Raw genomic sequence first — 20,965 nt, forward strand, 5'->3', positions numbered from 1 at the left:
GTATACACACACACACACACACACACTCTGAGTGGCCAGATTATTATGACCACCCTATCAGTACTTCATTGGGCCACCTTTTGCCTTCAATACTGTGGCGATTCTTCTTGGCATTGACTCCATGAGATGTTGAAAGGTGATGCGAGGAATCTGACACCATGCCTGATGAATAGCACTGTCCAGTTCTGTGAGATCTGATGGTTGTGGAACCAGCTGCCTGATGGCTCTTTTAACTTCGTCCCACAAATGCTCAATTGGATTGAGATCTGGTGATTGTGGGGGCCACCTAAGCAAGGTAAAGTCTCCCTCATGTTCTTGAAACCACTCCTGCACAATACGAGCACCGTGGCATGGAGCATTGTCTTGTTGGAAGAAGCCATCTCCATTGGGATATGCCATCAACATGATAGGATGAACTTGATCAGCAATGATACTTAGGTATGTTGTACTATTCAGATGTTGTTCCACACGAATTAAAGGGCCCAAATCATGCCAGGAAAACATGCCCCAAACCATAACACTGCCCTCATCAGCTTGAAGGGTTGTACTCATGCATGTTGGGTGCATGCTTTCATGCTGTTTCCGCCAGATTCTCACTCTGCCATCTGCATGATGCAACTGGAAACGTGATTCATCGGACCACATGACTTTTTTCCAGTGCTCGACTGTCCAATCTTTGTGTTCCTGTGCGAATTGGAGACGTTTTATCTTGGTAACTGCAGACAGCAAAGGTGTTCGAACAGGCCTTTGGCTTCCATATCCCATACGATGCAGTGTACAGCTAATTTGCCTACAAACGTCAGGTGGTCATAATAATCTGGCCACTCAGTGTATATGTCTATATGTATACACACACACACACACACACACACACACACACACACACAGGCTTATTTCCAGCCTCTCAGTTCTATTCATTGATCTATATGTCTAGCCTTATGATAATATCGCACTGTTTTTGTTAAAAAATAAGGAAGTATGAGTCCTCTAGTTTTTGTTTTTCGTTTTCAAGGTTGTCTGGTTATTATTGGTCCTTTGTATTACCATATACGTTTTAGGATCATCTTGTCTATTTCTACAATATTAAAAGCCAGCTGATATTTTGATTGGGATTGCATTCAATCTGTAAATCAATTTGGGGGAGTATTGCCATCCTAACAATATTAAGTCTCAATGCATGAACATGGGATAGCTTCCATTTATTTAGATCTTTCTTAGTTACTTTCAACAATGTTTTGTAGTTTTCAGTGTATGTCTTAAACTTTTTTGTTAAATTTATTTCTAAGTATTTTACTGTTTTTGATGCCATCATAAATGGAATTGTGTTCTTAATTTTATTGTCAGATTGTTCATTGATAGCATATAGAGATAAAATTGATTTTTGTATATTGATCTTATATCCTTTAACCCTGATGAACTTGTTTACTAATTTAAATAATTTTTGGTGCATTGTTTGGATTTTCTATATATAAAATCATGTCCTCTGTGAATGCAGGTAGTTTTATTTCTTTGTTTTCAATCTGTGTACTATCTCTTTTTCTTGACTAATCACCCTAGGTAGATGTCCTTTTTATTTCTATAAAATAGGTAGTAATGTCTCCTCTTTATTCCTGATTTTAATATTTTTAGTCTTCTCTCCTTTATTTTTGTCCAGGCTACATAAAAGTTTGTCAATTTTATTGATATTTTCAAAGAACCAACTTTTGGTTTCATTGATTTTCTCTATTGTCTGTCCCTTCTCTGTTTAATTTATTTACACCCCAGTTTCCTTCCTTCCTTTGGCTTTGGGTTTAATTTGCTCTCCCCGTACCCCCACTACTTAAGGTGGCATATTAGGTTATTTGATTTGAGATCTTTTTTAACATAGGTGTTTACAGCTATAAATTTCCATCTAAATACTTATATAATTGCATCCCATAAGTTGGGATGTTGTGTTTTTATTTTATTAATCTCAAAGTATTTTCTAATTTTTCTATGCTTTTTTCCCTGATCAGTTATTTATAAGTATTTTGTTTAATTTTTACATCTTTTTGAAATCCCCAAATTTGTTTTTTAATTGATTTTCTAATTTCATTCCATTGTGGTTAGTGAGCATATTTTGTGTGATTTCATTTTTTTGAATTTATTGAGGCTTGTTTTATGACCTAACATTTGTTCCCTTATGGAAAATGTTTCATGTGTACTTGAGAAGAATATGAATTGTGCTACTGTTGGGTGGCATGTTCTATCTATGTCTATTAGGTATAATTGATTTATAGTGTTTTTTAAGTCTATTTCTTTGTTGATCTTCTGTCTAGTTCTATCCATTATTGGAAGTGTGGTATCCACATTTCCAACCTTTAAATTATCTAGTTCTCCTTTCACTTCTGTCAGATTTAGCTTCATGTATTTTGGGCCTCTAGTGTTGGCTTCCTGACACAGATTGACACTTTATCATTATAAAATGCTCTTATTTGTCTTTAATAAAAATTTTTGTCTTAAAGTCTATTTTGTCTATTATTAGTAGCCACTTCAGCTGCTTTTTGCCAGTGTTCTCATTGCTTTTATGACAAAGTCCATTTTCAGAGGCTTTAGTCAACCATTCTGGAAAGTGGGACCTCTGAACTGCCTCTTAAACACCCCTACAATTTCTGTTTTTAGGCCCGCATTCTCCTTTAATACCAAAGTTGGTGTTTAGAAATGCTATCATATAGGTATCATTAGGTAGTTCTGGTGCTTCAGTTCCTGCCTAGGATTAGTTTGGTTGGGTTTGCCGAGTCATTACCGTGGGTTTTTCTGCTTCCACCTTCCAAAATTTTGTAACTGTTCACTCCTTTTCTATTTTCTTTGTATTTATCACAAAAAAAGTGTCTTTACTCAGTGGTTTTTCCAAAAGAACAGAGCTCAATGAGTAGTTTAAATATTTAATCTCTATTTGAGGGAAACCCTTTAGCTGTTAGCTACTTTATTCTAAGTAACTGACTTTTCTTGTATATTCCCCAGCATTTAAAAAAATAACCAGAGATCTTTTTTATTATCAGGGATCCAGATATTTGGCAATATCCTAAAGTTAATTAAAGATGGTGCTTACATTATCTTTTAAATTTAGACGTGGAATTTGAACATTATGGATTCAAAATAAGAATGATTAGCTATTTCCAAATCTTTTCACTACTTGGTTTTTCTTGGGACAGTGATTCCCAAACTTGACTAAGCACCAGAATCACCTGGAGAGTTTGTTAAAACGCAGGTCACCCAGCATCATCCCCAGAGCTTCCGATTTAGAAGTTGGAGGTGAGGCCCAAGAATTTGTATTTTCAACAGGCTTTCAGGTGATGCTGCTGCCTCTGGTCCTGGGCCCACACTGGGGATCACGACCTGAGTGTGTGAAAGTTAAAGGTGCTCCCTTGCGGGTGGGGAGAACATTTAGGAAGCAGATGAGAACAGAGAGGAATAAGAGGGAGATAAACAGGGAGGAAAAGGATGTGCCCACTTGCTCTTTCCCATTGCACCCAGCTTGTGGCCATGCTACTGTTTTATCCATGACAAAACCATGACAAAATAAAACCATGGCAGAATTTGCTTAGAGGTTGAGCATCGACCTATGAATCAGGAGGTCACGATTCCTGGTCAGGACACATGCCCGGTTGCAGCCTCCATCCCCAGTGTGGGGCTTGCAGGAGGCAGCTGATCAGTGATTCTCTCTCATCTGATCAATGTTTCTATCTCTCTCTATTCCTCTCTGATATCATTTTTTAAAAATGCTTAGAGAAACAGCTCCTGGCATCAGAATTATAACTGTATTCAAGGGAAAAGAGGGAATGAAGTGACACTCCATGAAAAACCTTAAACTGAAGCCCTGCAAATGTAGTTTTATGTGAAATGTTAAAGTGGTTGGGGAGTATGTGCAGGGTCTGGAGAAGTCAGTTCTTGTGTAACTTTATGAGGAGTACTGGTTGAGTGTTGCTAAGGCAACAGGTTCTGGGCAGTTTCATTCGGGGGGCACTTGTGCACACTTTGTTATCTCCTAGGGTCCTCCGTCCCCTTGTTGCAAGTCTGAGAAGGCAGGGGCACTAAGTCACTTAGGCAGAGGGTCGGACTGAGTGTCTCCTTTGGGCCACAGATAGGAGCCCAAACTTAAGGCCATTCCTCTGGGTTATTTTCACGTAGCCATTTGGAGATGCTGCCACAATTATCTCACCTTTAACCATTTTTGTTGTTGTTATTGTTCTCAGAATGTTCTTCTGTGGTATGGTTGTAAATATTGAGAAATAAAATTGGGCTGCAAAGGATAGAGGTTGTTGGGAGGAAGCCAAGAGAGAGGTGAGAACTCAAAACCCTTGCCCCATATGAGGTTGCCTTTCAGACACTTATTACTTAAAATGCAGTCACCTGGATACTTCCTGCTGTCACTTCAGAAAGTGAGGAGTGGGAAGAGAAGAAGCATGGTCTGGATATAGATAGCAGACATGAGAAAGCAAGTTGTAGGAGACTAGTTTTACCTCCAACCTGTTACTTCATTTGTTTAGGGCAGGGGTGGGCAACCTTTTTGTGAGTGTGTGCCAAAACCAGCAAAATCTCTGACTCAAAATTCTTCTGCGTGCCAACCCTAATTTTTTGAGAACTTGATATGCCTACTTGATATCTCTTAAGGTGTACGTATGTGAAGAACCTTGAAGAAATAATAAAATTCATTCGAGTGACAAAAACACAGTATATGATGATGAAAAATACATTTATTTTTTAATGTATACATGTACACTGATAGACAGAAAACTTTATGACTCCATTTGATATTATCAGTGGGACTTTTGCTGCTGCATCACTGATGACAGAGATTTTACATCAGGTTTATATTTCATGACCTTCAGAGATATGCACGAGCTACCACTTTCATCCGTCAGGCTACTCCTATTACGAGACTTAACAAAATTCATCACTGAGAACAAAGATTCACAAGCGTATGTGGATGAAAGCAAAACACTGGTCGGATCTAGGAAGGCAGGGAGAGTTAAGGCAGAGGCATAGAAATTGCTCTTCCCCTCTCTCGTCAATCCATGTCTATGGTCTTTAAGATAACTTGTTATGTAAAATTATTTATTTATCTAAGATGCACCTACACTGAATTTATCTGAAAAATAAAAAAGTCGATATTAAGAAAAAAAATTGTAAATGGAAGATTATAAGAGAGGGTTTCGAGTGCCAGCAAAAGTTACTAGCGTGCCATGTTTGGCACGCATGCCAGGGGTTGCCCACCCCTGGTTTAGGGCTATTGTGGTTTGGTTTTTAATATAAAATTATATTTTAGTTTTAGATAATTCCCAAAGGTACCTGATTCTGTGATTTTTTTTTGCAAGGTCACCTCTTATAACTTTTGGACAGCCAGGGTAAGAAACCAGGTCTCTTGACTTCTGAGATAGAGCTTAGGGTATATAGAAGATTCAGTCTTCCCTAACCCCTGTGGACCCGGAGGCTCCATGTTATTTCCTGGTAGCGGTTTAAATGGCTGTGGAGGACAAGGAAGTTCATTGCTATGATAATCAGGCAGTCACACTGGGGAAAATATGATGTATCTTCTTGTGTAGGAAAAAGTCAGTATTACCCAATCCAGTAATCAGATTTTCAGACAGAGGCATGGCCCTGGAACATGCTGTCTATGCCTGAGCATAGCATTTTCTTATCTCCAAAAACAGTTTTTAAAAAAAATCAATGTGTACTTGGCTTGTCTGTCTCTTTTAGATATGAATGTATATCTTGCCTGAAATTTTTTCTCAGTCTTATTTTGAAGGCAATTAAACTGCTCTGGAGATATTAGTTGTAGTGGTAATTAATTTAGCCTTCATTGAGCACCTACCTACTGTGTGTCAGGCTTCGTGTGAAGTGATCTCAGAGGTAGGTGAATACAGAGAGAAAGACAAAGGGGGGAAAAGCCAATATTCATTTATCCATCCCTCCTTTTATTCCTCAGAGATTTGTTTGTGTTTTGTTTTTTTTAAACATATTTTTACTGATTTCAGAGAGGAAGGGAGAGGGAGAGATAGAAACATCAATGATGAGAGAGAATCATTGATTGGCTGGGGGATCGAGCCTGCAACCCGGGCATGTGCCCTGACAAGGAATTGAACCGTGACCTCCTGGTTCATAGGTTGACACTCAACCACCAAGCCATGCCGGCCGGGCCCTCAGGGATTTGTTGAGCATTTTCTGTGTGCCCAGGTCTGGACTGAGTGCTGAGGATACAAAAGTGAGTAAGACAGACACATCCCTGTTGTCCCTCAAGACCATGCTTCAATCAAGCTTGGTTAACCCTGAAGCAGAAAAGGTCAAAACAGTCTGTGATGGGTGGATGTATAGGTGAGATCAGGGTCCAGGGGCAGCTTCCCGGAGGAGGTGATCTGGGAACTAAAACACAGTAGATGCGGTGCTAACAAGTGAGGCAGCGGCAGAAGGAGCAGTGAAGCAGTGGCTGGACAGAGGACGTGATTACTTGTACAGAACATAGATTTAAGGGAGAACAGTTGGAAATAGGACTATTTATATTTGAAAGATGTTTTATTCCTTTCCTAGGAGTTTGGACTTCAACCTAAGGTAATGGGGAAATCACTAAAATATCTCATCATGGAGGAATTATTGTAGGAATCCCCAGCCAAAAGAACATAAATGTGGTATAACTGCATAGAGTTTAAGTTAAAACAATAGCAGAACAATAAAATTGTGTACTCTCTATGATTGTTGATATATAAATTGTAATTATGACTATAGCAACGAATGGGAGGATGTCAAAAGTAGAATCTACTAGTTGCATGGTGAGATTCTTTAAGAATTCCTTTCTAACACTCACTCAGCATCAAATCTCTATTATATGCCAGCAGATCAGACTGCAATGCCTTTCCTCTGCCATCAAATATGAGAGATCTAATAGTACTCATGCAATTTTAAAGTGTGTGGTTATAAAACATCCAGCATAGGCAAATCCATAGAAACAGAAAATAGATTGGTGGGGTGATGGAAATGTTCTGGAATTAGTGGTAATGGTTGAACAATATTGTGAACATACTAAAAAACGCTGAGTTTTACACTTTGGTTAAAATGGTTAATTTTATGTAATGTGAATTTTATCTCAATAAAAAATACAGGAAAAAAAAAGATGCTGCTTGTTGTTTTTTTATAGTAAAGGGCAATCGGAAGTGTGAGTTGAACTGCCAGGCAATGGGCTATCGCTTCTATGTACGCCAAGCTGAGAAGGTCATTGATGGCACCCCCTGCGACCAGAACGGCTCGGCCATCTGCGTGTCTGGGCAGTGCAAGGTAAGTGCCCCAGGACTGAGGCGTCGGGGTGGATGCTTGGGCTGTTTGAGCTCTGACTGCCAGGCTGTGGTCTGCTACTTCCCCCCGAGCCCATGGGCCCCCGAACATAAGCTCTGGGAGAAGTGGGAGGAGATGGGACTGTTTGGTCCGCTCTGTGTTTTTTATCTTTGGGAATCACCATGTCTCACTCTGGTATTTCATTTACTAAGTGATTTATGTTTACACTACTTGCTTCAAAAGGGACACTGATCTGTGCTCATTGCGTCTGGAACCCCTTCCTCCCTCCGGCGTGGAGGTTATGGAACAGCCACTGCTGGGTCGGCCCTGAAGGTGGCATTTTAAGGGCATGGTGTATTGTATCTTGCCTCCCACCAGATGGGGCAGGCTTCCAAATGAAAGTTGTCTCCTGCCCTTTACAACAGAAGTTGTGCTTTAAACAGGAAGAGTTTTCAGCCCCTTTGGCCTTCTGAAGTCTGTCCCAGGAACTCCCAGCCGCACATTCTGCAAACCTTCTGGGCCTGAGAGAAGCCCTGTGGGATGCTAACCTTTGGCAGAAAGCATCATTTGGTTAAAAATAGGCATCTTAGATGAGGAGGCACAAGTCCCACAGCCACAATAATGTGGGCCCAGACTGCCACTCTCCTTTCATCTGTAACGTAGTAGGTGTAGTAGGTGGAGCAGAGCAGGTAAATGACTATTTGGAGCCCAGACTGAAACTCTACCTTAATTAAAGCTCAAAAGCTGGAGGACTGATTGGCGATCCCATCTGAAGGTTCCTGTTCTACCTGGAAGGTAAATTGCTACAGTACTCCGTATTAGAGCTGTTCAAGTGTGATTTCTAAGCACGGCTTCCCCCTCAGACCTTTTATAGTGAGGAGGTTTCAAATAGGATACAAATAACTTATCTGGATAGTCTCAGATTGTGAATGAAAGTTGAGAAAGGAAAAAGCTGTGTTTGCTATCTAATGTGTGTGTGGTATCTTTGGAAGAGCAAACCCCCCAAAGCATTAGAAATCTGTGTAGGCGAGGAAGGGAGCATGGTGGGAAGTATAGTGGAGTCTGGCCTCCACTTTTCCACTCCTTTGAAAAAACCATTGGGTTTCACACATTCCCTCTGAGCCTCCCCTCCCTCAGATAAGCCCTGAGGGAGTTCCATCAGAGTTTGTGGCGTCCAGCTCAACTGGCCTCTGCGTCTAAGTGTTGCTGAGACTGAAATGATGGTCCTGAAGCAGCTGGCTCTTTCTTTGAGACCCTGAATGAACTGCTTGGTCTCCTGGTGCAGGTGCACACTGTTGGGAGGGGTACAGTGTAGTGGTTAGAAACGTGCCCTCTGAAGTCAGACTGCCTGGTTCAAGTCCTGCCTCTTCCGCTGGTTTGCTTTGTGGTCTTGCCCAAGTTATGTAAGCTCTCTGGGCCTCTGTACATTATCTACAAGCTGAGGAGGATGGTACCTACCTCCTGTCTGTGGTGAAGAGTCTGGAGCTACTCTGTGCAAGGCCCTGTAACAGGTCTGCACTGAGTAAGCGTGCTGCTGTGTGTCAGTATCATTGTTTATGCCCACTGATGTCCTGTTGTATTTGAGTTTTAACTGCAAAAGTATTTGCTTTTCTGTAGATTACAGAGTTGTCAGATTCACACCATCATTTTGTTGTTGTTGTTAATCCTCACCCAATGATGTTTTTTCCCCCCATTGATTTTTAGAGAGAGTGGAAGAGAGGGAGGGAGAGAAAAAGAGAGAGAAACATTGCTGTGAGAGAGACACATCGATTGGTTGCCTCATGCACGCACCCCGAGTGGGACAGGGGATTGAACCTGCACCCAGGTGTATGTGCCCTTGCTCGGGAATCCAATCCGAGACCCTTCGGTGTGCGTGGGCTGACACTCTAACCACTGAGAAGCACTGGTCAGGGCTCATACCGTCTCTTGAGGCAGGTCTCTCACTGCAGTGTGACTCCTGGGGAGTGCAAGTCCTAGTTGGGTGGGTCTGGGGAGGACTGGAGTATCTGGTTTTCGGACATGCTGCCATGTGATGTGGATGCTGTTGGTTTATGGATTATACTTTGTGTAGCAAAGTTTTAAAGGACACTGATTAAAACCTACTTAACAAAGAACCAGAAATGTAAATACAGAGTGGTGAAATGATTTGGAAGGAAGAAGAAATGTGATCTCTTTCTACTGGGCAAGCATGTTTTCTTAGTGTTGCATTGAGTGTCTCTGAACTGATGATATGAAAGAAAAACAAACACTTATAAGGACTATAAGGACATGGATATACATTCTTACCAATTGATGAAAACCTTTCATACTGCAGGGCAACACAGTTTGAAGTTGATAATTGCTAAAAGGCTGAGACAGATAGTCTCAGGGTGTGAGTAGATTCATAGGAATTGGATGTTACAAGGACAACTTTGATATTCCATCCTATTTGTTTTCTGTGCTTTTGCCTAAAACTCACTCATTAAAGTTGTTGGAACCACTGACTCTCCCGTCCTCGTTAGAAATTCCGTTTAAATGATCTGAGGTACGTTTGCTTCCCAGGCTGAGATTCTGCTTACTTTGCATCTTTCAAAGGGTACAGAGCCCTTTTCTGAATATTTGATTGGAAGCCCAGAATTCAGATTGATATCTGCTTGGCTGACCCATGGCCGAGAGAGCTGTCACTCACGGTCATGACTGTCTGCCTCTGAAATAACTCCAGAGGCCCCTGCTGCAATAAAACTTAATGAAAGGCAACAAGCATTAAACAGGAAAACGAATGAAACCCACAAAAGAGACACCAAGTGGAAGGCCGAACTGCCCAGGCAGGCAGGAAGGCTCTGCCCAGCGCCTGGTGGGCACCCTGCGTGCTCGCCTTCTTGCTGGGGCTCCTCTGTTTTAGAGCCAGTAGTTGGGAGAGGGGCAGGAAGAATGCAGATGTCCTTGGAATGGAGGCTGGAGGAAGTGGGGGTCCCCTCCAGTGCTGGGTGACACTTCTTTTTTGGACAAGGACTGAAGGACCCCACATGTTGGCTTCAGGCTGAGGACTGCATGCAGGTAGGCTCTGAAGGGAAAGACTCTGCCCTGTCGTTTCTCTAAAGCACCCGGAGCTCACAGAGATCCCGCCTTCCTCATCCAGACCCCTTCCCTCTGGACATCAAAGAGGACCACCTGGCCCGTCTTCAGAGCAGTCTCCGAGACACTTCCAGCCCTGCCCAGTCATTATTACCACTTATGGAAATGAAAGCGTTTATGTCTAATGAACAGAGATCCATCCTTAAGCATCACATTAACTGTGCTGTCATGTTTTTTAACATGATCACAGCTTTAAACTCTGCCTGAAATTTTTTGAATTTTTATAGTTAAATGTGTATTTATTATTTTTGCTCATGATTTAATACAAATAAATGAAACTTTGCCTTCAAAGGTTTAGCAGGCATTTGAAAGAACAGGGTCATTTGGGTAATGACTACCAAAAAACCAACCTTCACTCCCTGGAGACTGGCCTTCCAGAAACCTCCGCATTCCAGAGCCGCATGATACTGAAAGAGTCAGAATCACTCTAAGATCCACCCAAAAATGCTGTTCCTTTGGTGGTAAAGGAGCAGTCCTCTGTATTGCAAAGCTGATGCAAAACCTCAAAGGAAGAAGATGTTGAAGCTGATGCAGGCTAGCAAGGCACTAGAACCTGCCACGTGCCAGACACTGCTCTGTGCCTTACTTCGCAGTTGTGTCATCAGTTCATTTGTCTTCACAATTAGCCAATCAATAGGAATTTTCATCCCTGTTTTACAGAAGACTGTTGAAAAGATGAGATGACTTGGACACACTAAGTGCTGCTTAGGGGTTGACTATTAATATTGACTTTTAAGCCCTAGTGGGTTTGGCTCAGTGGAAAGAGCGTAGGCCCGGGGACTGAAGGGTCCCGGGTTCGATGCCGGTCAAGGGCATGTACCTAGGTTACAGGCTTGATCCCCAGCCCTGGTTGTATCGTGTGGGAAGGCAACCAATCGATGTGTCTCTCTCACATCAATGTTTCTCTCTCTGTCTCTCTCTCCCCCTTCCACTCTCTCTAAAAACCAATGGAAAAATATCCTCAGGTGAGGATTCAAAAATATTAACTTTTAAAACAGAGTAGTTTGTATGTGATGGGAGAAACCTATGTGCTTCAGGTCTCCCCTATTCTGAGTTTATTTTTCTCCCTGCCTCTTTCCAAAAAGACTGTCTTTCCAAAACACACATCAGGACATGCCTCTTCTTTGCTTAAATTCCATCTCTGGCGCCCCATTGCCTATGGAATAAAGGCCAGGCCCTTCATCATCTGTCTGCTGCCAGGCCTCCCTGGGCCCCCAGGGCTGGCCAGGCTGCGACGTGTTTCTCCGTGACCCAGCAGGCTGCAGGCTGTGCCTCCAAGGGAATGCACACGCTGTTCCATCAGCCTGGAGTGCCATGCTGTGCCCACTCTTGGTCCGCCCCATGCGCTCTGTTCAAAAGCCACTGGCTCACCCCCTTGTGTACTGTTCTATTCTTCTGTTCCCACTTCTTGTAACTATTTGTTCCCATCGCCCCGCCTGCCACCCAGCCATCCCGGGAGCAATTCCAGGCACTTGGCTTTAGCAAACGCCTACCCTTTGAATAGGTGCTGAAAATAAATGAGTAAGTGAGTCAAGGTACTTGATGACTCAATCTAGTGGATTTCAGCAAATGAAATTAGTCTTGAATGCAGCAGAGTCTCAGTTTGGGCTGGGCTGGGCAGTTCAGTGCAGATAAAACAACGGCATGAAGTCCCCTTGGCCCAATCCCCAGAACCCAAGGCCTTGGAGGTTGGGGAGAGTTTCTTGGCACCCAAACTCCTGTCTCTCTCATCTCATTTTTAATTTTGCTCACTCTGAATTTCCTGAGTCCCTTCAGAGCTAATGACAGGACAAACCTAAGCAAGTATGAGTGCATGCTCCCATGGCGCCTTCTGTTGAGATGAAAGGGCCCCTTCTCCCCTCCCCTCCCCCCACACTTGCTCCCTCCTTCCTAGTCAGCCCTGCTGGGGTTCTTGTTCCAGCATCTAGAAGGGTTCAGCAATCTGGAAAAGGGGCTGTGTGTAACTTAAGTAAGAGTCCAGAGACGAAACATAATTTTGAAAGGCATATGGGGGTCAGAGGAGCTTAGCTAGAAGGAACTAAGATCTCGTCTCAAGACCCCATGCTTTTTATTAACACAAATTGTCCTGAGGCAAGGCAGAGATATACACTTCAAAGGGTCAGGGTTTCCTATACAGAGGCATTGTCAGAATGGGGGAATTAGCCTATGGCTGTTCAGGTGTTTGGCCAGGAGGAGGCAATAACATGTAGATTAAGATGCTCTGAGCTGCCTGGCAGCAAACAATCATCCCTTTTCAGGTTTGGGGAAATGCCATCAGCCATTCCCAACAGGTGACAACATATGTGACTCAGCCCTTGTTGAGTCCCCAAGTTCCATCAACCTTTTGATGAAACTCTTGCAATTATGACATGCTAGAATTGGCTTCTGGCAAGCCCCCTCCCCCGCCCCCCGCAGGGCACTCCTGTGGCCTTTCCTCCAAGCACACTCCTTGGAGCCTTTCACACCTCCTCCTCAGCTGAGAGACACCGCTAGGCTTCCATCCGGACACATCAGCAGACGTTTCAGATTTATTTCATAAATTAAAGCAAGGTAACTGGTTCCGAATGTTCAGAGACAAACTCTGGACCTGCGTGTGGCCCTGGCCGGAAGGAAGACATGGTGGGCATCTGTGTGTCCTGTGGGTGTTCAGGCACCGGATTTTCATCCTCCTCCTCTAGCAACTGCTGCTGTGCTGTCCCCAGCCAAACAGACCCTGCTCTTTTCCTGCCTGTTTGCCCTGAGTTGCTTTTCTAATTTCTCTTGGTGAGCGGCTTTATTTTATGTACTTTTCTTAGAGTTCTGTCGTTACTTGAATGAGACTTAGAGAATAATTACTTTGGGTGAGGTTTCTCCCCTTCGCTAGACATTTGCATGGTTCAGCCTTGAAGCAGAGTTCCAAGCTAATGTGACACTTTGTGGACTCCCTCTTGTATTCCTATCCCCATCAAACTGTGTTCTAAAAGTCTTTCTGCTTGTGGCTATTAAAATGCTTCTGTTATATTTTAGTTATAGTTGTTGTATTGACATGTGCCTGAGCTTCTAAAGGAGAATGAGTGTTGATATATTTGTATCCTCAGTGCTTAACATATGAAAGTTATTCAATAATGTTCTTAAAATAGATGTGTGGACGGAAAAAAAAAGTCAAAAACTGATTGTGAAACCTTTCCTACAAGAATCAAGAATAGGTTTAACAAAGTATTGGCATTTTAGAACCCAGGCCCTGTTCTCAAGACCTCTTGAAATCCTAAATCTAAAGTGAACCTGATGAAATGTACCTAATTATATGCACTTCTTTCCCATTATCTATGATTTTTCTCATTTTTAAACATCGGGACCACTACCTCACATAAAAACTCTGTTTAGATTTATTTTTTAAAATTTAATATGTTTTTATTGATTTCAAAGAGAGGAAGGGAGAGAGAGAGAGAGATAGAAACATCTGTGATAAGAGAGAAACATCGGTTGCCTCCTGCATGCCTGGGATCGATCCCAAAACCCAGGCATGTGCTCCAACCAGAATCAAACCGTGACCTCCTGGTTCATGGGTCAACGCTCAACCACTGAGCCGCACCAGCAGGGCATGTTTAGATTTCTTTATTAATACATACTTATTAATTATTATCATCATTAATTATTTATTAATTAACAACCCGAGCAATATATAATTATTAATTTATTCAATAAATAATCTTAACTGCTTGTTGCCATACACTGGGCTAGGCATTGTAGATAAAACAATGGACAAGATTAACATGGTTCCTACCCACATTGAGTTTAAAATCTAATGGAGAAAGTAATAAAGAGAAAAGGCCAGTTAACAAGCAAGAATTACACATTTTGGTGAGTGTTATGAAGTTAATAGGAACTGAAGCAGTGAGCAGTGGTGGGGAAGCACATATGGGGTGCAGGGGAAGGTCTCCAGGGAGGGCAAGTGGAGGTAACAAGTGGAGGCAAGACTACTTACTGACCTGGCAATCCCTGGGATTTGGAGAAAACGTAGACCAAGTCTCCAGCCAGGACCCAGTACCTGTGCGGTGCTCAGGAGCTGACAGATGTGGGGTGATCATTTTGTGCCTTCTCCCTGCTCGCTGCCTGTTAATCGGGTCTCCTCCTGATGGTGCCATACTCAGTTCCTCCTGGGTGCCCACACATCATCTTGAACACATGCTGGCATTGGCAATAGAAAGCCCTCCACCTGTTCCATTCAGTCATCCCTGAGGCCCAGGAAGACTGCCCTGGAAACTGGATGAAATAATGGATCAAGAGCAGGTTTGGGGCTCAGACAGGATCTCCAGTACTGCAACAGAGGAAAGAGGGGCTGCTCAGGTAAGAGTGGAGTAAGGTGATTGAGCTTCCAGCCTCCCCCTCCTGGTGGCCCTCCTACATCAGAGTGTCAGAAGAGAGAGAATTTTAGGGTTCCTCCCCGCTAGGTTTCCTTAAATGGGCAGCATTCCCCCAAAGGGAACTAAAGAAGTATTGTCTCCAGATTGGCAGGGCTGGTGACTGGACTGGGACTGAGAAATGAGAGGAGTTTCAGCAGAGCCAGATAGTCACCTCTGCCCCAGCGCACCCCATCCCTGCCCCTAAACCAGACGCAGACTGGAAGCCCCGCCTGAGTAGGCTCCATTATGGCACACAGGCTGCAGAGTTGCACAGTGTACCTGCTCGGCTCTAAGATGCTGTTCCACAGGCACAGAATAAAATTCTCGGGATGCAGAAACCTGTGCTGCATACAGAAACCACAGGCTCTCTACCAGACTAGCAAGGCCAAGGGGAGCAGTAGCCCCCTTTCTCTTCGGTCCCTGTGCACATTCTTGCTAGTCAGCTCATGCTCTTACTGGTGACACTGTCAGAGGATCAGACTTTTTTTAAAACACAGGCCGTTAAGCCTGATGATTCCGGCAGAGCCTGGAAGTCTGAGCGAAGACGGAAGGGGAAGCCCATCATCCTAAGTTGGGGCATCTCAACTAAACTTCTGCCAGAGTCGGCTCTGAGTATCATTGCTAGGGTGATAGAAAAGCCTTAGAAACTATTTGGAGGTGTTGTATGTTGTATGTATGTATGTATGTATGTATGATGACAAAAGTGCTAGATGAAAACACATTTTTTATCTTATAGATAATAATACATTTACATGACTCAGACACCAAAAGTGTGATTCCCATTCCCTCTCCACCCAGTTTCCTGTTTTCCAACAGGAAATAACCACTTTGATAGTTTCTTTTTTAAGGCAAATATTTTTCTGCACCCAGGAGCCCATTCATATTATATTATTTTCCCTGAGAGGGGGCACATGTAGTAGCACATCACACACACATGGCTCTGAACGTGGCTTTACTTACTTAACATAGTTTGGAGAACTCTCCACTTCAATATCAAAGAATGTCCTTATTCATGTTATGGTTGCGCAGTACTGCACTGAATAAACTAACCATCATTTATTATAACATGTAGGTTATATCCGGTCTTTTACCATAACCAGCAATGCTGCTGTAAGTGTGTGTGGGCCAGTTTACATATTTGCAAGTATCTGTAGGATAAATTCCTAGAATTGAGTCAAGAGTGTGCATCTATTTGTGATTTGAATGCCTAGGGGTGGCCATTTGCTCTCCAGAGGTTGAAACATCTAACAACCTCACCAGCAATGTCTGAGGGGGTATGTGTGCTGAACAGCATTGGGATTTATGCCAATCCCGTTCGTGAGAAATGACGTCTTGGGTAGTTTTCATTTGCATGTATCTTATTTTCAGTGAGTTTGAGCATCTTTTCATATGTTTAAGAACCACAGGGCCTGGAATAAGAGGAGTGAGGGGCACAATTTAAGGAGGATTAAGTTATATGAAATTCTCAGGATCTTCTTAAACTTTGTGCCTTAGGCACCTCCCCTGCCTATTGGAGTCCCAGCCCCGAAGAGTGTGTACCCTTAGACCCGGGAACCCTTTTCATTCCTTGTGTGTGATCTGTTTTTATACTGAGTTGTTGATCTTTCTTAATGTTTAGGAAATGGGAGAATTTTTATTATATAAATTGCAGGGGGGTTTTGTTTTGTTTTGTCTTGTTTTTAGATAGTCTTTGACTTATGTGCCTGGGGTTTCATTACTTTTTGCCATGCATTTTTTAAGTGGTGAATTTAGCAATGTTCACTTTTATCAGCCTAGAATTTGTGCCTTAGAAAAACTTCCTTCTGCACTCCGAAGTATAAGGAAAAATTCTGCTATGTCTTCTTTCAGTAATTGGCTCTATGCTTTTATATTTTTACATTTTATATTAATCCATTTGGAATTTACCTTAATGTCTCATGTGAGGTATGGATTCAATTTTGTGTTTTTTTCAGATGGTTACCCAGTATGCCTTTACCATAATAGAATAAATCTTTCCCATGCTGTTTTTGGGCTTGTTCTTCATTACTCTTGGTATGTATGTAGATATGTCTGTCTGTGTGTATATGTGTATGTATGTGTGCAGGCTTTCTATTCTATTCCATTAGTTTACATGTTGAATACAAGAACATACATTTTGACAGAAATAAAATATTCTGGCATTTAAAGTTATGCAAGGTAAGCTTGCTCTTTGCTTGGAGCTCAAGCACTCATGGACTTCAGATGCAAATGGTTCTTTATCACTTGGAAAAGCCATTTCTTTTTAGGGGACTTAACAAGACTTCATATTTACAATAAGTTTTTACTTGATTGAAAAACTTATGTTTTATTAATTTTTAGAACTGTATGGCAGAAGTCACAAATATGAAGAGTACTCCAGATGATAAAATTAGTAGATTAATTGAAAAGCACAAAAAGTTTGTTCTGCTTTTCAGAACAATATAGGGGGGCGGGGTGGGGGGGAATCGCTGGTACCATTTTCTGTCATTTAGAAAATGGGCAGTATCTTCTATGAGTTTTATTTTATACAGATCCTACCAAATTTTTTTAGAATTAATCAACCCATCTCTTGATGGTTTGAAATTTACATTTTCCCCTGCTTATTTCTCTTGTTTTGTTTTCCCAATTATCAGCAAAATGCTAGTAATTGTAGCATTTACAGATATTATAAACCTGGTCTCCTAACCAAATCCTGAAAGGATGGCGGGAGAAAAGACTCTTTTTGCTCTATGTCCAAACTCACCCAAAAGGACTAAGGAAGGAAGATCAGCATTAACCATGATTGTCATTTAAAGGGAGTGAGTATAATCATATATGTAAAAAGATCTTGGGTTCACACATTTGGTATCCAAATACTAGCCTTGTTTTCCCAAAACTTGTACTTGGCAAAACCTTAAGGTATGCTTGTCAAACTTGTGAGAGCTAGGATGAGCTTTTCCTAGGTGAAAAATCGTTGTCTTTTGGGTTCAAATCAGTTTCTAAAAGCCTGATCCCAATATTTCACACATTCAATGAGAGGTTTCAAATATACAATATAAACAAGTACAGTGTCTGGTGTTCCAATGTTGCTTAATGTGTTCTTGCTAATATTTCTCACTTGATAAAAAGAAAAAAAAAGACTTTTTAAAAAAATAAATATTTAAGCCCTCTGAGTAAGGCTAGAGAACATGCACTATTTTGTAGGAAGTATGTGTCTTGTCACTTTTCCAGCTCTTATAGATTATGTAGCACAGTATCAAGTAAATGTGACTTGAATATTCCTTCTGGTGATGACTTTTTAGCTGATACCTTAAGAAGGGCTGTTTAATATAACTGGTTGATAGTGACATCTAGTGTTCAGTATTGAAATTACATGTCTTTAAAATCAGCTTCTAAGGAAACTAGGACTGGAGATAGACTAAATAGGCCAGAATTAAAATAAGTGGAAGTGGAGTGATGAAGATAATAACTGGGGCAAATTTGAGTTAGGAAGGTGATGTCCTCCTTTTTTAAAAAAATATTTTTATTGATTTCAGAGAGGAAGGGAGAGGGAGATGGAAACATCAATGATGAGAGAAAATCATTGATTGGCTGCCTCCTGCAGGCCCCCTACTGGGGATCGATCCAACAACCCTGGCATGTGCCCTTGACTGGAATTGAATCCGGGACCCTTTAATCCGCAGGCTGATGCTCTATCCACTGAGCCAAACCAGCTAGGGCGAGGAGGTTGATGTCTCCTTGATGACACCACCAGGAACTGTAAATAACACTTGAGGGATATTGTGTATGGACATGCAAAGGAAACCGCTGTCTGCTCTCAGACTTAGTTCTGAATCCAGTTTTTTAGTTCAGTCCTCCTTGACCCTTCCCAAATCAGGTGTGTGTTGAACTCACCAACCAAATTACCTTGAGCAAGTCCCATCATTTCTTCGAGACTCAATCCCCTTAAATACAGAGATGCTGAAACCACCTCATTAAATTCTAGGAGAATTGAATGTTGTTTGGTTTATAGAGACCTGAGCTCAGCTGGGGGGCAGGGCATCATGAGGGCAGTGCTGCTGGTGGCAGGGAGGTAGTGACGTGTCTGGAGCTCATTTGCTGCATCTTGATGGGGTAGCAAAGGCAGATGGGACCAGGTGTAGAAATTTTCTAGGAGATTGTAACCAGATCATGGGAACAGTGGGCAATGAGAGCCATATCCTGATGTGAACAGAAAATGTGGCTTGTATGAGGCTCAGGTGAAGGGAATCATTCTGCGTCAAAAGGCACTGGGGTTGAGAAAGCTACTGCCCAACTGACTTGGGGTTGGTGCGGGAGAGAAAGATGGGAGGAAGTCTCAGGCAGCCTTGGGTAGAGTGTTTTGCCTGAGGAGCTTTAAGAATGTAAAGTGCAGCCCTACCTGGTTTGGCTCAGTGGATAGAGCGTCGGCCTGTGGACGGAAGGGTCTTGAGTTCAATTCCAGTCAAGGGCACATGCTCGGGTTGCAGCTTCGATCCCCAGTGAGGGACATGCAGGAGGCAGCCGATCAGTGATTCTCTCTCATTATTGATGTTTCTATCTCTCTCTCTCCCCCCTCTCCTCTCCTCTTTAAAATCAATTAAAAAAAAAAAAAGAATGTAAAGTGAAGAAGTGATCACTTACTCCGCCACTCACAAGCTGGGTCTCCTTTGTCAGGTTTCTTGACTATCCTGATCTCCATTTTCCACTCTGTAACATGGGCTGATAATGGCGCTCACCTGGCAAAGATATGTGAATTAAATGAGCAGATGTGTATGAGGCCCTTAGACACACCAGGCACACGTAGTAAGCACGCTCTGTTAACTCTTATTGCTTCTCGCCATGAAGGGAGGAGACGGAAGCAGGAGATTTAAAAAAAGACAAACAAAATTCTATTCAGCCCCTGGACACGTGACTGATCCTCCTTGCCTTTCTGCCCTGTTCCCTCTGCCTGGAATCCTTTTTTCCCTCCACCTACCACTTAGGTCTCCTCTGGGAAGCATTCCCTGGCTCTGGGGATGGGTCATCATTGCTCTTTGCCCACAATTTCTGGTTTTGACACAATTTCTGCTCTCATTAGATTGTAGTGCCCATATTTGTCTTCATATCTGACCTCCCTGATAAATGATGAGCCCCTTGGGGAAGGCCTGACGGAGCTTTAAGTGCTTAAGAAATGTTGATAGAATTGAGCAATATGAGAGGGAGGAGAGGAGCTGACAGAGCGTACAACGTGTGTGGCAAATGTTCTTTGAATCTGGAGTGTGTGGATTTTATTGAACTGCTCTTGCAACCTTTTCTGTATGCTTGTAATCCTTCAAAATGCAGAATTGGAGGGGTGAATGAAAGATTTGCCCTGTTTTCTTTTTTGCATTTAAAGCCTTTTTGGGGGTGGAGAGTATTGAACTAGGTTCTGAGACCTGTCGTGTGTTTCCCCGTCCTTTCCTGACCTCCCTGGGCTGCTCAAGCTGCTCAGAAATGCTGTCTGTGTCCAATTGAGGAAGCTGTCCTCTCTGCCTGCCAGTCCAGTGCCCGAGTTAGCTCTGCTCAACTGGGGTTCCACCTGTCATTAAGAGAGAAACAGATCCCTCTCCTCCTAGATATGAACACTGCTCTTGACATTTCTTGGCAGCCACAGTGTATTTCAGAATTGGAGATGAAGAGGGATAACCTTAATTTTTGCAAAGAGGAAACATTGAAACAGTCCAGTAAAAAATGCATGTTCAGTTCAGAGCTGGGAGAAAAACTATACATTGTCACTCCCAGGCCCCCTGCTGGGCTGTTGCAGAACTGCTGCTTCCCAGGTCACTTGTTAAAAAAATTCATTCTCTATTTTTTAAAAAGGCATAAAAGGTGCCATGTTCAAAGCTATCTTCTACCCTATTCCCTTCTACAGCAATTACCTTGTAAATGGTTAACCTCTGTATTTAATGAAACTACAATGGGCAAATGTAATTTCAAAATGAAAGCTTCATTGCAAATGCTCTTCAAGTGCTTCTAATTTATTTTATTTATTTTTTAGAAGAAAGAGCCGGAGGCAAATCCTAGAAGTAAAGACTGCCATGCATCCCTTCTGTTGTATGGGTTTCTTGAAGATCAGATGCTTTTTTCTCAATTGTAAATCTGTCTCTCATATGATCATCCGAGGCCAAGATGGTAGTTTCTGAGATAACAGACCTTTTGTCAACATTAAAAAAAAATGTTCCTAAGAAATA

General features: G+C 42.4%; 1 protein-coding gene across 2 annotated transcripts in view; it reads left to right on the forward strand.

Annotated features, from left to right (window-relative positions):
- THSD4 (thrombospondin type 1 domain containing 4) overlaps positions 1-20,965 on the forward strand; it is a 558,652-nt gene that overhangs the window by 242,610 nt on the left and 295,077 nt on the right. For both annotated transcript variants that reach the window (XM_023753088.1, XM_023753089.1), the window contains one exon: positions 7,151-7,287. In XM_023753088.1, coding sequence (XP_023608856.1) covers positions 7,151-7,287 — 137 coding nt within the window. The remainder of the gene's footprint in view (positions 1-7,150; positions 7,288-20,965) is intronic.

This window comes from Myotis lucifugus, unplaced genomic scaffold, assembly GCF_000147115.1.
Source record: "Myotis lucifugus unplaced genomic scaffold, Myoluc2.0 scaffold_41, whole genome shotgun sequence".
Lineage (NCBI taxonomy): Eukaryota > Metazoa > Chordata > Mammalia > Chiroptera > Vespertilionidae > Myotis > Myotis lucifugus.